Here is a 21,115-nt window from a genome sequence, read left to right on the forward strand (position 1 = left end):
TTATTTTCCCTGCTTACGAAATTTAGTAACAAAAAATAATAGAAATGATATAAAACACTTATCTATCTTCCTAATGCACACATAACTCTTGTCTTCATTCCTTCTTTCTCTCTCTTACACTCTGCTCTGAGATGCTTCTTCTCTCGGTCTCCTCTGACACACTGACCTCCATTTGCTCTGACACTGACCATCAACCTCAACTCCCTCTCCCTTCCCCTCCCAGCCATCTTCTCTCCACTCTCCTCCTCCTGCAGTCTTTCTTTTCTTGAACATTATCATCGTCACACCATCCAGTAATGCTTGCAGTGCCGGCTCTACCTAATAAATGACATAAGCAGCTGCTTAGGGACCTGAGGCCACCAGGGAGCCCCTAACAACTTCTGGGTTATTACTGTACCATTACATTGTCTAAGATGCTTGAGTGAGGGTAGAAAAGCAACTAGTGAATCATGTCTCAAAATAGAACGTACACGACTGGTGCAAACAAAAAAAAAGAGAAAATGAGGAGAAATAGCTTAAAGATGAGTTTTGTTTTTTATGGTATTAACGTGTTGGCTTGGCTTGTAGTTAGACAAAAAAGTTGTCGATCTGCAGATCTTTCTGACTAAGTTTCAGCTTCACAAAACATAAGAAACAGCTGCGTTTAACTCGTTTTACAAAAGCGGTTAACAACTTTCTCTGTGGACCAGGTTTAGACACACTGGCTAAGAAGGTGTGACGTTTATGACGAACAGCCAATCACATGAAACATGAGGAGGAGTCGCGGAATCAAACTTCTTAAACTTATAGAAAGAAATTCATTCATAATGCAAAGGCAAAGCTGTTGCCACTGCCACTAGATGCTTCTTGCCACAAGATGGTTCTTCAAGGGTTCTTTAGTAAAGGCAATGACTCTATATAGGACCATACTTAAATGCTTCTTTGCATGGTGAAATGATTCTTCAGATTGATGGAGAATGTGTTATAAATGCTTCTACATAGAACCTTTTTGAAAACGGTTCTATATACACTCTTAAAAAAGAACCTTCAAGGGTTCATTAGTAAAAACAATGGTTCTGTATGGAACCATAAACACTCAAAGAACCATCTGGATGCTTAAAGGGTTATTTGTGTGGTGAAATGGTTCTTCAGATTGATAGAGAAGATTCTATTTAGAATCTTTTTGAAAATGGTTCTATATGACACTAAAAAGGGTTCTGCTATTGTTACGATGTCACGCTTCTTTTAGGGCTACATAGAATCATTTTAAAAAAGGTTCTCTACAAAACTGTACACAACATATTCTCCAGTAACCTCTTTTAGGCCTACATAGAACCATTTTTAAAAAGGTTCTATATAAAACTACACAACATATTCTCCATCAAACTAAGGAACCGTTCACCTTGAGAAGAACCATTTCTATACAGAACCATTGCCGTTACTTAAGAACTCTTGAAGAACCATCTTTTTGAAGTGTGCAAGGTTAGATCCAACTGAGCTTGAAGCGAGCTGGGTATGCAAGAAATACGGTGTTGTGAAATCGAGAATGCTGAGAAAGTTAAAGTCTGTAATTTAATTGTAACTTATTAGAACCCCATAGAACCCCAAACAAGCATCCAATCATCAGCAATAAGCAAATTCTGTAGTTACACACTTCATGAGCAAGCAATATGAGGAGTGTGGAGGCAAAGATCCAGCTTAGGGCCTCTAGACTTGGCTAGAGTTGGAACTAATTTGTCCCTCCCATCCCTCCCTGCTGCCTAGGTTGGGCTTTCAGAGAGAGAGAGAGAAAGAGAGAGAGAGAGAGAGAGCGAGAGAGAGAGAGAGAGAGAGAGAGAGACTGCTCGTGTCTGTTGTATTTTCATGCTAATGAGTGATGGCTCTAACGCTCGCTGTGCGTTGTGCCCGGATTAACAGCACTGCTGTTGCTGCTGTGCGACCCTCGTTATTAACGCAGTGGAGGCGGAAGATGTTTTCCTTCATGGTTCAGAGCCGTTAACCGGCGCTGCTGCTGCTCCTCAGCCCGGGCTCTGAGGTGTTTTCTCTCACTGAAGGCGGACTGTGAGCCGCTCTCTCGCTGAACACCAAGGGACTCCCTGATGGGGAGCACAAGCTCCTGCTGCGCGTCCACGAGCCCCAAGCTCCGGAGCAGCGCGCGCTCCCGACCCGAGGATTCACAAGAGGAGCCGGAGAAGATCTGCGAGGAGCCGAGCTACAGCCTGCAGCACATCAGCGACAGAGAGAACGGAGAAGGTAACGGAGCACACACACTCACACACGCAGCGCTCTGCGTCACTCTGAACCTCGCTGGGTTTTTAATGAGCGCATAAGGGATTCCACCAATTTTTCAAAATTTCTGAATAGTTCAGACCTTGAGATGTAAACAGAGTTTTACAGGATGGTTTGATGTGAGATGGTTCACTGTAGAGAAACTTACAGACTCGGATTTCCTTACAGTGGTGGTGATGGGAACCAGGGGTCACAATGTCTACAGCACAAATATAGCAATTTTATTTATTATCCAAAACCAGCGGTGAACCTGCATGTACCTTCTGAGTTTTTATATGTAATTTTTATGATAGTAAAATAGTCAAAAGTCTGAAAAAATGTAAGCCAAATATTTATCACAAAACTCTCATAAACAATGTCTTAGATTTCAGGCAGCATATATCTAGCCACTTCGTGTAGTAACTTTCTGTGAGGAAGCTTTCAGAGGAATTAAACTCATTAAAACCCATCACCACCACTGTGAACAATACTGACTCGGCAAGTTTCTCTAGAAACAAGCACTTCATGCCAAACCACCCTGAATGACACAACCATTTAATTCTGTACATTTTTTGTTGAAAATTGGTGAACAATTAGTTTGGTAAGAAACTGCCATTTTTTATGTGCTTGTATTTGTGAATGTGTGCGAGCTGCTTTTCTAGAAAAAAACTGCTCCATAGCAAGGCTGTCTAATGTGGGCCCATAAGGACTTTTAGTTTGGCCTGCCGGATAAAAACCCTAAGCTCACTCAAAGAGAGAACAAGCATATCTTTAGACGAAGTCCATCCTCATGTCCTTTTAGGATGAAGTGGTTGATGGCGGGGTCATGCAGCTGATCCTTTGCTTTTAAATTCATCAGCAATTACTTTTCCAGCACTCTGATGGTGATAGGCTGACTTGGATAAACTTCCTAAATCAGAAAATCCATCTTTAGCCCAAGACGCACTCTCCACCAAACAGCAAGCAGTCCCAGCAGTAGAGCTTTAGCTCCTTGGTCGATCCTGTCATCCAGGAGTATCGAGGTGTAATTGCTGGAATGCCTCTCAAAGCCTTTTTTGTGAACCAAATTAAGCTCTGGTGTAAATTGTCCTTTGCTGATTAACTCCAAACTTTCAATAAAAGTAAATCTAAAAAACGCTATGGATAATAAATTCGCAGCAGTGTCCTCTTTCACTAGCGGTAACGTTACAATCGGCTTCCATCATAGACTAACAGGCTAGCTGGCTTTGTTTGGCTAGCTTTGTGTCTCCACAGTTAAAGTTAGCGATAACAAAGCCCACCCATTCAGAGGAAAGATCAGTTGATTTGTCAATTTACTGTCATTTGGAATTGGTCTCTCATTGATTTATTCTTTACAGCAACAGCAGAGGTGACAAAATCCTGATAGGGGGAGACAAAGGGGCTTCTCTAATTTAACCCTTCACATTCCAATACAGATTGAATAGGCAGGTTTAAAGAATTTATTTGCATAGATTTGTATTGGTTTGGTTCTGTATAACACCAAAAACAGCTCTGTTATTGTTACAATATCAAGCTTATAACGATAGAAGAACCCTTTTGGGTGTATGTAGAAACCCTTTTCAAAAAAGTATGTCCAAACACACTCTGCTTTCAACTGAACTGTCAGTTTGAACCTCATATAAACGCTCCACGAACTGCAGCAGTGGGTTTTGGGACCAGCTGACTGTTTAGCTCATTTAGCTTGAACAGTTTGAATGAGTCTGAATGAGCAACATTATGTGTGAGGTCAGTTAGGTGTTGCTGTTGATGTTCATCCTCCATGAGCTGCAGCTGAACAGAGAAATAGAGGACTCAGGAGAGACTTTACAGACTTGAACAACAAATGGAGAGGAGAGGATAAAGAGAGAAGAGAGAGAGGGAGGGGAGACTTGTTGGGGGGAGGTGTGTGTGTGGGGGGGTGAGACAGACAAAGACAGGAGGGAGAGAGAGAGAAAGATAAGCCTGTCTCCCTCTAATTGGTGTGTCTAATTCCTGGCTGTGTGGGGCGCTGATGAGGGTGATGATGCTGGCGAACAGACGATAAAGTGGTTTTTCGGACGAATCAGAGTCTGATCCTGCAGAGCAGCTGCCGCCTTCAGGAAGTACCCCCAAGGGATCCTGGGATAGCACAGACATCTCCAGAGACATGTGTAGCGTCTGATTGTGTGCGCTTGTACGAGCGACCACAGTAACATTTTTCTTGTTCTCACTGTCTCTTCATGTCACAAGAGCTAGACCTTTAATCTTATTACACCCACACCCCCCAGAGAACCTCAGTCCAGACTGTCTCTCATTTTCACTTCCTCAGCTTCTATCAGCTTCTCTCAGCAGCGCAACACACACACACACACACACACACACACACACACACACACACACACACACACACGCATGTGAACAAATTGTTCTGTGAGGGAGAAGGGAGAAAGTCCTCTCATCTGCAAAATGATCTCCTTTCTCTTTCTCTCTCTCTCTCTCTCTCCCTCTCTCTTTTTCTCTCTCTCTCTCTGTCACGGTATCTCTCTCCCTCTCTTTCGGCAAGTGATTAGATCAGCAAATCTCTCATCCATTTTTTCTCACTTTTCTTCTGCATCTCTCTTTCTGTCTCTCAGTTGAATTCAACATTTGCTTTATTGACATGACAAACTGGCATTTGTATTGTCAAAGCAACAATCAGTGTATTAATATACAGGAAAATGCATGGACCATTCTACAGAGTGAGGAAACTGCGGTCCCACAGTATTGAAAAAATAATTAAAGAACCAATGAAATATGTAGATCTTAGATAATTACAAGGATTATATTATGATATATTTAAACCCAAGGGCAATTAATTGAGATAGTAATATGCTAATTATGTACATATTCTATTGGGAGAAGACTGTCGCAAATCCTAACCCCTAAATTTCAACTTGTGAAAATAATACTTACATTTTTTATATTTTTTCAATGGTCTTTTTGGTTTCAGCTGTGCTGTATTCATGTTTGTTCTCTATACACTGTTAGAAATAAAGGTGCAACCAATTGTGTACCTTAAGTTTTTCCAGGGGAAAAATATGTATTTGTATCTTTTCATAACCTAATGTTTTAAAACAGAACAATAAAATAAAAAGCCTGGAGGTGAGACGGAGTGTGTGGAGTCAATATAACTTGAAAGCACATTCTCAGCACTGCAGTGACACTGACGTGGTGGTGTGTTAGTGTGTGTTGTGCTGGTATGAGTGGATCAGACACAGCAGTGCTGCTGGTGTTTTTTTTTTACATAACATATATCTATATATATATAAATAAAATATATACGTATCTCTCTCTTTCTCTCTCTCATTAATTAGAGATATTGTGAGGATGAGTTGGTGATAATTGGGTTGTGATGAGAGTAATCAAAGTCTATTAAGCACAGTAAGGGAACCCATTAAGAACCTGACAGAGAGAGACTGAGTTCTACATGCTTCTAAGAATTTTAAATAATACATTTTTCATTTTTTTCCTTGTTCTAAATGTGTGTTTTTATCTCAACATTGCACTGTTTAATATCTATACCGGTCTACATCAGCATATAGCGTGATACTGACATACTGTCACATTACATGACAGTTTTAGTATTTGTGTATTTTACTGATGGTGTCCAGAACCTGAGTTAACTGCTGTGGATTTCTTTTGTTGAATCCTGCAGTGTTTTAAAACAGCAGTTTAAAATGCATAAAAAGTAAATAAATAAGTTAAAAGTATAACTTTCCTTTATGTAAATGTGCTTTGTGTCTGTTTAAAGCTTAAAATACTTTGTAAGGATCCCTTTGGTGTAAAAAACAGAGGAATAGGAGATGTGTTTAAAGAGAAGAAAAAGGAATAAAACCAATAGTCCAATTAAGCTTTGTCAGGTGTGTAAGACATTCCTTTAGTATACAGTAGCAGCACTCATGAAAAGTGGGTTCACTGACTTTATTAATGTTATTGACTTTATTAATTTTAACTTTATGTAATACCATCTGAAACGCCTGCTTTAAAAAGACCAACACAAGTGAAAACATTTGCGAACACTTCTGTAAACACTCAAAAATGAGCTTTGAAAAATTTGTCATGCCAGTAAAACACTAACAAAATCATTAATGAACAAGAGAGAGGCCACTGTAAATGAACAGACCACTAAAACATCTGCTGGGTGTTTTAGAGTGTATATGTAAGCTAATTCCTCTACAGCCAGTTTCCTGGACCAAGATTAGGCCTAGGTCCAGACCAGTGGTTCCCAACCCAGTTCTCAGGGCCTCCCAGAACGTCCACGTTTTTGCCCCAACCCACCTCACAACACATAAGCATGATTGGTCTTGACTAAAAAGCATTTTAAAAGATGAGTCAGCATTGCCATTATAGTGTAGCACAAGCCTATGCTTAATCCATGCCTGATAAACTGCCCTATAATGATTTACCTGTAGACAAGGACTTCAGAGGTTTTTACAGCCTTTACTGATTAAATAAAGGATATTAAGCTATTAATATGTTTAAAAAACATATCAGTACTGGACAAAGTTCATTTTGTGGCTGCTGCTATTTAGAAGTCATATCGGTTAGTATCAACATTTTATCAATCAGCTTTCTTGATTCATGTGTATTATTAAATATTTACTCTAGTCTCATATTCCATATCACATACATTTGCTCATTATTTGTTTGCATCTTTATAATCCTTTAAACCCTAAGGGACTCATATGCAGGGCTACACTTTAATTCTTGACTCTCATAGCTATATAACATATGTTAGCTTTATAATTCTTACATAATACGTGTAGTAGTTGCTGAATAATAGGCCTAACTGAGGTATGTCAAACTGTGACCTTCCAGGCCAAAGTGCTGTGGTGATTAGCGTTTACCCTCATCTAACACTCTGAATTCAGTTTACGAAGGTCTTGCTAATCAGCTGATGAGCTGAATCACTGTGTTTAATGAGGAAGTGTGCTGAAGTCTGCAGTGTTTTGGTTCATAAAGACTGGAGCCTGACACATGTGGTCTAACTGAATAGTTTAAGTTTAAAGGGAATCTGAGGGCTTAAGTTGACCAGTACTGAAACAACTATACGTCTGAAAGTTGTAGACACCTGTCTGCCCAATATTTCTTCTGAAATCATGGGTGTTAAGGGGGAAAGTGGTTTGCTGCAGTAACAGTCTCTACTGCTCTGAGAAGGTTTACTCCAGATGTAGGAACATTGCTGCGAGGATTGACTTGATTAAGAGCTTTAGTGAGGTCAAATACTGAGGCTGGATGATTAGTTCTGGATCGCAAATGTCACTCCATCTTATCCCAAAGGTACTGGAAGGAGATCAGTTATTTTAGAGTTGCACTGCTCCACAGTCCAATGCTGGGCTATAAACCCCTTTAGCATGGTGACCTTAGGTCATGTTTAGCTGCTCCAGAGCGTCCCATTCCATAGACAATGGTGTTCTATGCAGAGTGCATAGCTGTGTATATGCATTTTTAACACCAGTGTGAGCAAAGAGTGCACCTTAGTGGAGGTGTCTAGATATTTTTGGACATTTAGTGAATGTTCCAGGGCACTACCTCTTGAAAACAAAGTGATAATTTCAGGAAATAAGTTAACTAATCCCAAAATTACTCCCTTTGCCCCCCTTGTGGTAGAATAGAGTTACTGCAGGTCTGCACTACAGCTGCTGCTCTGCATGTGTAGCTGCTTTTTTTTAGAGCAAATTGTAATGCAGCTAACATACAGTAAATCTTAAAACATTTGCATTGAATAATACAAACTAGTCGTAGTTGATTTGTAATGTCTAGTTGGGTGGACTGTTGATTGTTTTTTATAATTTTATTTATTTGCAGAACTCAATTTGGAGAGCAACCCTTCAGATCATCCACGAGCCAACACTTTATTCCTCAGCAAGTCACAGACAGACAGTAAGAATCTCTCTACGTGTGTGTGTGTGTGTGTGACAGGGTGAAAATGTAAGTGTTTATTTTAAAGATGGTGTCAAGTTGATTGCAAATGTTAAAAACTCCAGTCTCAATGATACTGAAGATATGTGGCCTGACAGTCATTAACCAAAGTTAGATTGCAAAAACTCTGGACTGTGTGGGTGACTGACAGTAAGTTAGTCATTGCAGCAGGTGTTGTTTACTTTTTTAAGCTTTTGTTTTATGGCAGAAGTCTGCCTGAAAGTCAGAATTGGAAAAATCTGCCCTAATTCTGATTGATATGATGTGAAACATGACATAGTCCCACGCACTTAAATCCAACTGAGTAATGCTTAGTTGAAATGACTAATAATGTTCTTAATTTGATAGCCAGTAATACATTCATGCAGGAGCCTGCGGCTAAAGCATAAACAGGTTAACAAAATAAGTTTAAGGCCCCTTTAAAACAGTCTACTGGTTTTAACTGACTCTCTTTCTCGCTCTTTTTCTCCCTCTGTAGTTCAGGATAAACGTAAGAGGCTGTATGTAAATCATGTAAGTACAGTGAGTGCCTTCAGGCAATTGATATTAAATGATATAATAAATACCATTAATAAAGGATATTATTTAACCTTATATGCATCAGTATTAAACAGACTCAGCTTTTCAGAATCTTCTCTCTCTCTCTCCAGCATCATGGCACAAGCAGAAAGAGATACAGTTCCTGTTCCACTATCTATCTGGATGATAACACAGTCAGCCAACCCAACCTCAAATTCACCATCAAGTGGTACAGAAAAGGCTGTCAATACAACACAAACTACACATCAACTACAGCACATGACATCACACTGCAAGACAGCTGTGCCATATCACTTGTGCTTCCTCTTACATGTCAGACATAATAGCAGCTCTCCTGATCATGAACAGTGGAATCCGCTTCTGATTTTGTATGTGTGAAATGTGTTTGTTGTTTTTGCAGTGTCTCTTTGGCCATTTATTACCACATAAAGAACAGGTAAATGGTTCTGCCTGTAACAGTACTTTTGCTTCTGTATGCTATTCAGGTATTTTTTGTCTTGATTTACTTTTTTAATTTGTTTGTGTGTTCTTATTCTGACCTCCAAAAACCTCTGTGATTGGTTGATTCAGGGATCCGGATGGCCAGTCACTGCTGGATATCTTTGATGAGAAACTCCACCCACTATCGGTGATTCTCTCACACAACATGCTTTATGTGTGTGTTTGTGGACCGGGTTTATGGCACATTGTGGGCACCAAAACCTGTTGATACACTCAGGTTATGGAGGCCTTTTTCCCTTGTGGGGACCACAAGCTGCTCCACAAAATGTAAATCATTAAATTGTAAGATGAGGGTAAGATTAAGGTTAGAGTAAGGTCAAGGTTAGGGTTAGGTTTAGGGCAAGGGTTAGGCCAGTAGTAGTTCTGGTTTAGGTTTGGATAAATCTCCAGCAAATGAATGGAAGTCTATGTAATGGCCCCACAATTCACAGAAACAAGATTGTGTGTGTGTGTCTGTCAGCAAAATGTAAGTTCCATGTTTATTATTCTACAGAAATAATAAGGAACATATAAAGGATATGTATGTGTTTTCTTCGCTGTAGAAGTGTGAGGTACCTGAAGACTATGATAAGCAGAACCCGGAGCAAAGGCACATCTGTCGCTTCATCAGAACACTGTTCAGCTCCGCTCAGCTAACTGCTGAATGTGCCATCGTAACACTGGTGAGTAGAAACACAAACACACAAACTTGTTTTATCCAGGCAATAAGTATTTTTATTTGTACAGAAAAAAAACATTAATGTTAGAATAAACACAAATAATATAAATAACATAAGTAGTGATTTTATTCATTTTCATTTCATTTCCAAACTTCTTGTCATAGCAGCCTGTGTTATTTGTAGTTATCAGGCGATCCATGGCTCATCTAATCAATGTTAAATTATGTTTAATCAAGTATACTTAAGTGTAAACAGGCATTGAGGAGACGTCTGGAACCAAATTTTGTTCTTCATAGTACCTCACAAGAAAGCAACCACTTTTTTCAAAATAAGACATTCTTGTTACTTTTCACTTCATACTAGAAATGGTAAAAAGCATAACGCTACATTATTTGAATTTAACATTAATATAAAATGGTCTAATTCACGTCCAATTCAAAATACATTAATTATAAGCTTTACAGTAAGGACACACAGATTAAATATTAAATATGAAAACATGGTATTTAGTTTTTTTGTAAATCCAGAGAGACCTAGATAAGATTTCCTACACTTTTGTCCATGTACTCTTTGGCTGAGCTAGGTTTCCATTGAAAGTAAGTTTGTTTGGCTTTGAAAAAAACTTAGTTGGCTCATTTGGTCAGTGTCGCAGTAAGAAAAAAAATTAAACGTAAGTAACTGATCAACAACAGTATTTATTGTTTCGATTTAACATTTATACAATGCAGCTACAATTAAAAAGATGTATGTGAAAATGTGTTTTACTATGCCCACTAACAGATGATGCGAATAGGCCTCACTGCAAAAACCAGCAATGACTGGCTAAGCTAGCTTGTCAGCTAGTATTACAACACATATTTGATCTAATACTATTCTTTGACTTAAGTATTACTTGTATACCTCATATGTGCATTAAAAAGACCAAATATGTGAGAGATTAGGGGGCAGAGGGGCAGGGAGGGGTTTTTTGTTTACATATTGATGAATGTGCCTGCACGGTGCACTAGTTTAGTTCATCTTTAGTACAACCGGCCTAAATGGTCTGACTGACAGGTCAAGCTACCGCCCAGAAAATCTCCTGGCACTCCTGTTAAACAGTCCAGGCCAGCAGGGGCCCAATACATTTTTGCACCATGGACTCCAGTGCACCTGCCCCTCCACCCCCACAGTAGTTACACCACTGATGCCGCATGTCAAAGTCTGGGACATACTAGATGGTAAGTGAACAGTTGGTTTTTGTAGTCGACATGCTGGATGAGGGAGAAAAGAAGACCTAAGCAACTTTGGTAAAGGCCAAATCCTTATGGCCTCACGACTGGGTCGGATCTTCTCCGAAATGACAATAGCTTATGGGGTGCTCCCGGTCAGCAGTGGTGATTACCCACCATCATTTCATGGCGCCCCCACTTTGCAACTTACAGGACTTGGAGTATCCTAACATCTTGGTGTCGGATACTCTTGACCATGTCTTGACATTGAGCAATTTTGGCAGCACGCATAGAACATTAACATATTAGGCAAGTGGTCATGATGTTTTGGCTCAGTAGTGTCAGTATATATGACCTCAGAAACCAGAAGTTTTGTCCTTTTACACCAGAAGATACAAATACAAGGACAAAAATTTCTGAAACCAAACACATTCTCACACACACACACCAGTTCAAATATACCGTATTTATACACCTTCCTTTCTCTGTCTCTGTCTCTCTCTCTCTCTCTCTCCCTTACTCTCTCACACTCCGTAGGTGTATCTGGAGCGCTTGTTGACGTATGCAGAGATTGATATGTGTCCAGGGAACTGGAAGCGTATTGTACTGGGGGCCATCTTACTGGCCTCTAAAGTGTGGGATGACCAGGCTGTGTGGAATGTGGACTACTGTCAGATCCTCAAAGACATCACAGTAGAGGACATGTGAGTTTTTTTTTGAGTCACACTTTGTGTTGATTATCTGTTATATCTCATCTGCTAATGTCTGTCAAGCTCAGATGATTATCAACAACATTAGAGTCAGAGCACTTAAATAACTTGGGTTAAAAGAACAGCCACCCTTTTAGGTGTATTCGAGTTGTGGTTCCTTCATTTTAGGTGAACGTATCATTGCTGCCATAACAAAACTGCATATCCACAGAAAGGTTACATTAAAGAATGAGGGAAAAAGCTTACATTATCTTTTATTTCAAGTCATTTTGGATCATTCTATTGGTCTATTCATCATGAAATGCGCACACAGTGTTGAAGGAGAATTCCAATATTTCTGCGTATTTCAGTCATTGAGGTCCTCATAGTTGTACAGCATGGTTTAATCCAGCAAATAAATAGAAGAGCATTTTTCAGTTCTCTGTAGAGGATGTGCTGACTTATTTTCACTTATGTCAAACATGCAGTTTGACAAGGAATGTTTAAACCTTTGCATATGACTCTATCTTGGCAAATCTGGAACACTTTTGCATAGGTGAGCCTATAGGAAGGCATTCTTTTCCTTCATCAGATCTCACTGTTGTCTAGGAGAAACTACAGAGATATTAAGAAATAGTTTTTAAAGTTTTTTTCTTGTGGGTGGCCCCATGTGCAGGAATGAGTTGGAACGAGAATTCCTGGAGCTGCTGCAGTTCAATATTAACGTCCCGTCCAGCATTTATGCGAAGTATTACTTTGACCTGCGTTTGCTAGCAGAAGCCAACAACCTCACCAACCCTACTGAAGCCCTCAGTAGAGAAAGAGCACTTAAACTGGAGGTGGGTGTTTATGTGGGTTTTGAATAAATACTGTTTTGCTCACGGCAAAGTTAACCAATCTTTCTCCTGTCTCTCCTTCCCAGGCAATGTCTCGGCTGTATGAGGAGTATAAGAATCTTAGCAAAACATCACCCCAGCGTTCTGTCAGTGTTGACAACCTTACCATGACGAGATGGGTCCCAGCCATTTTATCATAACACAAACAGACACAAAAAGGAAGATAAAGAAAAAAAACGAAGTTTCTCAATCTTCCCATTTCCTCCAAACACTGTAGATGAGCACTGGAGCTATGATGCTAATGTAGCAAAAAATTAATGGAAACTTACACCAATTAATTAGCATTATAAAATGCATGCCTATATTATCACGCACTTTCCTTAAACTACATTGAGTTTTTAAGTAATCTCAAATAGACTTGTTATGTGGTTTCTGACGGTGTTGCCAGATTGGACAGGTTCCTGCCAAATTGGACAGACTATGATTGGATTTAGCAGGGGAAAAGCTCAGAATTTGGGCTAGTTTGTCATTATTTTGGTGGGTTTTAAAAAAGTATGTAAAATCAATAAACTGCATTGCTAAATAATGCAGCTGATATGTGATTAGGTTTTACTTCTCCCTACATCCCATCTGTTATTCATACTTTGACTGACATACATTTCAGTCACTCTTGTTGAGAGGAAGCCATAGGCCGGCCCATCTGTGTCATTCACAGACAACTTCGGTGGTTAACATACTCAGTTTATTACTGATGTAATGGATGCACGTATGGGCCTAACACAGCATAGAATATCCAGTTCACATGGCATTACTGACTATACATAGTTCTGCTAGAGCAGAAAATTGGAACGGCCAGTGATATTTTGGCATAGCCTTTAAAGGTAAGCAAGTTTTAAAAATGTATATGAGGAATAGTTATGCTTGCAATATTATTGCTATTCATTTGCCTTTCTGACTCCATTGGATTATGGGTCCTACCATATACAACATAAAAAAATTTGATACTCATTAATAATGTGATAACATTGATGAGTTTGTGCATGCTCTGCAAGTTTTGGAAATTAGATGCACATACAAAATAATTTATTTTATTAAAATTACTTACAGCTTTTGTTGAGGTGTTTCTTAGAGTTTGACAGGGATATTAACATGATACTAAAAAGCTTTTGGCTCTTTGCAGCAGTGATAAAATAAAAGATCAATAGTGCCATCTAGTGACAACTTAATTTTTTTTTTTAACATTTTCAAAGGCAACACATGATGCCATGTCAATGCTGTTTTACTTCATATTATGTTTAAATGACTTTTTAATGTATAATTTTGTGCAGTTTATCATGCATTTTGGTGGGTTTTAAACATGTTTTGGCTGGAAACTATAGAAGAAACCCTTTTTTCTGGAGCTGTACTGGGTGGATAGAACACCATTCATCCAGAAGTGTTAGTGTTTTGATGTTAGTGTTGGAGAGCTCTATTTCACATGTCTGTCCAAAATCATTAATAGGTGTTCAGTTGGATTAAGATATGGGGATTGCAAAGTGCCATAGCATTTGATTTCATTATAAGATAAAGGTAATAAGATAACATAACCTTGTATTGGTTTGCAGTTACCCTTCCTCTAAAGAGACAAGTAGACCCAAACCAAGCTAGCAAAATGCCCTGCACAGCATAACAGGGGCACTAGACCCACTCGCTGTAGGGGTCAGGCATTCAGGTATTTTCACAGTGCACACCACACATGCACTCGCCCATTTGTGGAGAATATGGTAAACAATGACTCATCTGACCATTTGACCGTTTTCCACATCTCTGTTGACCAGTTACTGTGATTTTTACAGCACTGAGCTCTGAAATGTGCATTCATCTTTGTAATGAGAGGTTTATGATCTGCAACTCTACTATCAAATCTCTATCTATGTAGTTCATGCTGACACAGTCTGGTCATGTCCTCCACTGATATTCTCAGTCACCTGGGAAATATTTTCTCTTTTGTTTGTTCTTATCACATATCACACTACTGTATGAGCAACATGGTCATTCAGTATGTACTTTCAACCACAATTTCCAAAGCCATTTACTGATGTTGTTCCCATAGATCTAAATGCAAATGTCATGTAACATTATAATGTTACCCATCTGTATATTAGTCTCATAGCTCCAGTGCAAAACTAGAAAAGGAAATTTCATACACCAAACACCTCTTGGCTGATTTGACTACATTTGATTTGAAACCAAACTATCACATTATTCAGCAGTACGGAAAGTCAGGAGATCCACAGAACACAGGATCAAGCATCAGTGACTACTGATGGAAGATGTCTATTTCTAGATACAAAAATAATAGTACTAATCAAATGGCAACTGTCCTACTGGTTCCAGGACTAAAGACTCAGGTACTCCAGTACTATGCCATGGCCTGCCTCTCTGACCCTCTGGGTAGCAGGACTGGTCTTACAGTTTCATAAGTCTCACAGATTCATAAGCTGCAAGTCCATGGCAGTACATTCACAGTAATGTTAGTCCAGTGGTTTTCAATCCTGATCCTGGAGTACAACCACCCTGCAAGCTGTAGTGTTCTTCCTGCTCTAAAACAACCAGTTCATATCAGGAAGGGCTTATTAATTAGTTAATTATTTGTACCAGGTGATTTAGGAGCTGGAGATCCCTAAAATGTGCAGGGCAGTGGTACTACAGGAGCAGGATTGAGAACCACTGTATTGGCCCATGGTACACTGACCAAGCATATCAACCGCAAACATTCTGATGTTGATTGTCCAGAAAAAAGACAAACCAAATCAATAAGTGTGAACTGGGGGAAAGAACATTCCCACCAATCACACACAGGGATACTGCGTTAACTCAGCATTTGTCTTTGTTGGTATTCTGGAATGTTCTAGAATGGCATCTAGATTACACAGTGTTTTTACATGATCAGGGTGTCCTGTATTCTCAAATTAACTCCAAAAATCCTTAGATGTTTGGAAGCTTGACAATTGAATCATGGAGAAATCTTGGAATATGAAAGATTTTTTAATACCATTGACAGCCTATCCAATATTGTCCAACTAACCCAAATATGGTGTATAGAACGAACCTGGGCTGTGACTGAAATGGATCCCTATTCCCTCATTACAGCAGTTACCACTGATAAGCAGCAGGCAGTAAACATGTTAGAACAGGGGCGTACATTTCCGCAAAGGGCTGGTGTGACTGCAGGTTTTCATTTAATCAAAGCAGGAGCACATATATTCAGTCATTTCAAAACGGATCAATTGATTAAGCAAGTGAAATCCGGTGTGCACCTGTTTGCTTGGAATGAAAATGTGCAGCGACACCGGCACTTTGTGGATAAGATTGGACACCACAGTTAGGATCTTTGTTGTTATCTGTACAGAGCTGCTGTTTTCCACTTGAAAGTCAAGAAAGTCTGATAAGTTTTGTTTTAATGGCTCAGCGGCCACAGCTAATGTTAGCTAATATTACGTTGCTAGGTAACAAGAGACTTACAATGCCCACAATATTCAGATGATGTAATAATCTGCAGTGTTTCACTAGAAATTACATTACAAAGTGCATTGTCAGAGAATGTACTGCCTTCACAATTACTTTGGAATTCCATTTACAAATCAGATACTAAGTGAAAAATGCTAATGCATGTAATTCCCAAAAATGTAAATCCCTTTCAGTCATAGCCCCGGTGTATTCTTTCTCTGAATATTCTATAGTCAACGCCAGTGTTAAAATGTTGAGGACTGGTGGGTTCATGTGTTTTCGTACCCTTGGGATTATAGAACAGCTATCATATACTAGAATTAGTATATTGCGGCTGGGGGAGGCTTTGAATTTTAGAGGATCCAGTGCTGGGATTAGGGGTAGGTTTTGGAGTCATTGTGCTTTGTTGCCTTTGACAATCTTTTAAGGTCTTATCAGGGTAATAGATACAACTTGTAAATAGATATTTACTATGTTCATCTTAATGTCTTCTGCCAAAGACACTGGAAACCAACAAAATGTCTAATTTTGAAGCCTGGGATAAATCTTGTGTCTTACAGTATTTAGGAATATGTATTTTTTTTTTATTTGTTACACATTTATTTATTATACACTTGATCTGTTTTTGCAGGGATATGTACCATAAGGAATTCTTTTGTAAAAACAAATGAACAAGATTCTAAGTTGCCCTGAAAATATTACATCTACTGTATTGATATGTATTTCTTTACTTTCTTTGTAATAAAAGAAATGCAAAGACTTTTAAAGATGTTTATTTTCTTTTTCTTTAGGCTGTTGCTGCAGTATTTAGATTTAAAGCATTTGACAGTGTCATTTCTTACTTAGCACATATACTCAAGCATGCACCTTGACAACAACCTCACCATTTTATTATATACCATGTCGTGAATTTCCTTAGCAGAAAATATCCAATATCAGGTTTTTCCCAGTTTCTTATCAAAACCACCAGTATACATGGGGTTGGACCACTTATAAATGCATAAGCAGATATATGTTTTTTAAATGGATGAGAAAGTTTAATGCATTCTTTATTTGCAACTGTTTGGTGGCTGGACAAGCTTTACAGAACAATAATTCCATTCAACCACATGTCCAAAAGTTTGCAGACACCTTTCTTCAGAAATCAAGGACATGAACAGGGAATTTGTCCCCTTTGTTGTAGTAACATCAACTCTTCGGTGGAAGGCTTTACACCTAATGTTGGAACATCAGCCACAAGAGCATTAGAGAGGTCAGGTACTGATGCCACTCCAATTCATCCCGAAGGTATTCAATAGTGCTCCAGCAACCTAGAGAACACAGGTACACTGTTTCCAATGCTGGGGGGCTTTATACCCCTCTAGCCGACACTTGGCATTGGGCACCGAGACCTTAGGTTAGTTTGCGGCTGCTCCAGTGTCGTATTTTATTAATTATGCTTTTCTGTCGAGATTATACAAGTTGTATGTACGCAACTGAACATCCGTATCAGCAATGGGAGTTTGAAAAAGTTAGAGTTATTTATAGAGTTAGTTACTTAGTTATTTATATTTGGATACATACCGTCTTCTTGCTATACCATTTAAATTTAATTACACGATTGATTAAATAGCTAGTTGATATTTAAATGACAAAAACAAGACAAACATGTGTTTTTTTCTTTTGACAAGATTGTACACACAACAAACAACATTTCACCAAATTCTGTGCTTTTGTTATCACCAATAGCTGCAGTGTTTCAGAAGGACAGTCCGATTTGCACATGCACTTGCTCATAATTATAACTTGTCATTTGGGAATGTCCTGGTCTAAACTTCTGAATGCAGGACCAAACTGGGCAAAAGCTTCCACTGCATGCAACTCTAAGCTCAAAGGTCATATTCTAACCTCACACATAGTGAGCCAGGAGAACACATGGGTAACACGGCAATGTACTGCATACTGGACAATTAATTTCCATTTATTTTGCTAGTATCATTTAACTATTTAAGTGTCTTGAAGTCAAATATGTCTTTTACAAGAGAGGCCTGGCAACACTGTGCAAAGATGTTTGCATTTGTCCTTTGCGTCTTCTGACTGACCTGGTACTGCAGCTCCATGCATGTTTGTATGTGTGTTGAAGTATGTAGACAATGGCAGGTTACTGACATTAACAAGTCCTTTATGGGGTCTGAGGTAAGAATAGACCCTCACACACTCACGCACCAGACCACTGTATCTCCTTACTGATTTACAGAGACACTGAGGGAAGATACGCAAACCATGAGAATGGAGGGATAGAAACAGAAACAGAGAAGGACAAGAGAGGAAGGGAAAGAAAACAAATAAGAATCATAGAAAGACTCTTGATGTTGTGGACACAACATTTTTGGACCACAGCTTTGGTGTCAGTATGGAAGAAGTGAATGCAGTGGAGATCCTCTACATCAGCTTAAACCAAACCATACCATTTATAGGTGAGTCACTTTCTTTCCCATACACCACATAAAATAACCTTAAGACAATTCTTTAAACATCTTACACTCATTTCCAGTGGCCTAGTTACAAATGTTTTAGTTCACTGTATTGGCAAACAAAAAAGTGCTTCAGATTTTTATCATTTGAGCAGTTTCTTTGCAAACTTCTACAGGTTTGCATCCAAAATGCCTTTATACACTTCTGAGTAAATGATCCCACAAGTGAACCCAAGCTCTGCAACACAACTGTAAAGGCTGGAATACTCTGGCCAGACAAACACAGGCAAACACAAACATCTGGTTGACGTGGCTCACCTGTGTTTGACTGTTAAAAGAATCTAGAATGCTCTCTCTCCGTTCAGTTTGGTTCATTTTGGGCTTGTCAGTTCTTTTTCTGGACAGTTTAAGGACAACTAACAACTGCATGTTTGTCTGTGATTGTCAACATACTCCTGCCAGAAAATCAGACCCAAATAAACAGAAATTAGGCTGAAAGCTAATATCATCCTAACATGATAGCAATATATGAATATACAAACATTTAAATAATCTTTATTGTTGCAATGCATGCGTAGATGTTTGTAATCAATCAATTAGCAGAGAAATCTTTGTGAAAGAAACTTTAATCAGAGGTTTTTATTTTGGTCTACTCAAATAATACCATCTGTTTGAAACATTATACTGTAATGACTTTTAAACTGATATTGTATATTGATGTGTGAATTATGGCAAATATGATGTGTTGCAGTGTTTTGCATGTTGTATTTGAAATTAAGTCTAAAACGTGTCTGGCTGAAGTCCTAGTGCGCCACTGCAGAGTTCAGCGTTCTACCACATTAGCCCCTTAAATGAAGGACCCAAGTTTTTCATGTAAATCATATGTTCCAGGTTATAACTAAAAAATACGCCTTAGGATGTAATAGCCTGAGATTTAAGGGGTTAAACTCATCAGCTATTAATAAGGCTTTCATGAGTTGAATTCAGTGTGTTAAAAGCTGTGACCTGCCAGGAACTGAGTTTGACCTGCCTGTTCTAGAGGACGTCTAACAGAACCAACTGATTTGTCTGTCTATATGTGTTACTTTTCAGGTAAGGTGTGGCTGGCGGCATTTGTCCTCCTACGAGTCTTCGTTCTTCTTTTCGCTGGCTTCCCTCTCTTCTGGGACGAGGGGGATCGTTTTGTGTGCAACACCATCCACCCAGGCTGCGCCAGTGTGTGTTTCGATGCGTTTGCACCCCTCTCCCTGTGTCGCTTTGGCTTTCTACATTTAGTGTTTGTATGTCTGCCCACCATTCTGTATGTCACACACCACACACACAGAGTGCTAACTGCTCTCACTTGCCGGTACTTCACACAGAAGCACACACTTCCACTCAAGCTTCAAAAACCATGTCTAGGAGGAACTAAACTCAGCACTGATAAAGGTTTTGTGGGATGTTTTACAGGACTGTACTTGTTACAGCTTATTCTGCGTGTTTTTCTGGAGCTGGCATTTGGTGTAGGCCATTACCTCCTGTTTGGGTTTTCAGTGAGACGGGACTTCCTGTGTTTGCAGCCACCGTGCAGTCCTGCAGTGGAGTGTTTCACTACCAGACCCACTGAGAAAACGTTCCTGCTGCAGTGGATGCTGAGTAACACAGTCCTGTCTGTGATCCTGAGCGTTGCTGAAATGTGGCTTGTGTTGAGAGGCTCTATCCGACACAGAAAGAGGAAGGCTGAGGAGGAGAATGAAGGAAGGATGAACAGCAGTGAGAGACAGAAGAGTGATTTTATGAGCAAAGGAAACAATGAGAAAGTGCCTGTATCTCCAAGCTCTGCCCCCTTTCCCTTCAGGAAGAGAAAACCTAGCGATGACCCCATTTTGACTCCATCGCTGACCCCAAAATCCAGTCTTTCACCATGGAGTGAGGCAGGACGAGCACACACACCTTCATGCTCACATACACTCACTCCTGAGGAGGCTTCTGAACAGGAGGGCAGTGAAGTAGTCCTGTGCTCAGCAGAGAGGATGAGGCAGTGGAAGGGCCGCTGTGCAAAAAATGGAAGGGTTAAAGCCCCGTTAACGTCAAATTGGGCAAAGGCGGAGCCATGGAGCCCTGCCCCAAAACACGCATGGCAAGCCAGAGAGTACATACCTGTTACCACAATGGCAGAACACACTTCAGACAGTAGTGAAAGTCAGGACAGGAAAGGATGGGTGTGAGAGAATCAAAGTAAAGCAATAGTTGGGCAAAGTAGGCGCAATTATGTGGTTTCTGACACTCTACACATGCTGTTGTCTATAAAAATGGGCTAAATGTTGCATAGCTAATATAGTAGTAACAGCCATCTCAAAGACTGTTTTTTTCCATAGCTATTCAAAAACTACCTGTCCAAGGTGTTTCCTCCCTTCCGCCCATTGACCGCTGGGACAGGCTCCAGCTCCCCCGCAACTCAGAAGGATAAGCAGCTATTCAAAAACTTGGTTGCAATCTAAACACAACAAGAATTAACAGCCTGAAAATGTGAAATACTCAGATGAAAAAAACTGAAAAAAACTGCTGCAAAAA

The 21,115-nt window shown here is 39.5% G+C and overlaps 2 protein-coding genes across 3 annotated transcripts; both read left to right on the forward strand.

Annotated features, from left to right (window-relative positions):
• Window positions 1-1,785: 1,785 nt before the first annotated feature.
• LOC118797367 (cyclin-Y-like) lies at window positions 1,786-16,876 on the forward strand. Of its 2 annotated transcripts, none has more exons than XM_036556702.1 (10): window positions 1,786-2,232; window positions 8,074-8,148; window positions 8,666-8,700; window positions 8,838-8,935; window positions 9,128-9,163; window positions 9,298-9,355; window positions 9,771-9,890; window positions 11,633-11,799; window positions 12,461-12,623; window positions 12,707-16,876. In XM_036556702.1, the coding sequence occupies exons 1-10, from the start codon at window positions 2,079-2,081 to the stop codon at window positions 12,818-12,820; spliced, it is 1,020 nt and encodes a 339-aa protein (XP_036412595.1). In that variant the 5' UTR covers window positions 1,786-2,078; the 3' UTR covers window positions 12,821-16,876. The 2 variants fall into 2 exon arrangements, with proteins under 2 accessions (XP_036412595.1, XP_036412596.1); XM_036556703.1 differs by having other exon boundaries at window positions 9,774-9,890.
• A 1,492-nt stretch (window positions 16,877-18,368) lies between these two features.
• On the forward strand, window positions 18,369-20,769 carry LOC118797513 (gap junction Cx32.2 protein-like). Its single transcript, XM_036556884.1, has 2 exons — window positions 18,369-18,565; window positions 19,655-20,769. The coding sequence occupies exons 1-2, from the start codon at window positions 18,502-18,504 to the stop codon at window positions 20,767-20,769; spliced, it is 1,179 nt and encodes a 392-aa protein (XP_036412777.1). The 5' UTR covers window positions 18,369-18,501.
• The last annotated feature ends 346 nt before the right edge of the window (window positions 20,770-21,115 follow it).

The sequence above is a fragment of the Colossoma macropomum genome, unplaced genomic scaffold (assembly GCF_904425465.1).
Source record: "Colossoma macropomum unplaced genomic scaffold, Colossoma_macropomum, whole genome shotgun sequence".
Taxonomy (NCBI): domain Eukaryota; kingdom Metazoa; phylum Chordata; class Actinopteri; order Characiformes; family Serrasalmidae; genus Colossoma; species Colossoma macropomum.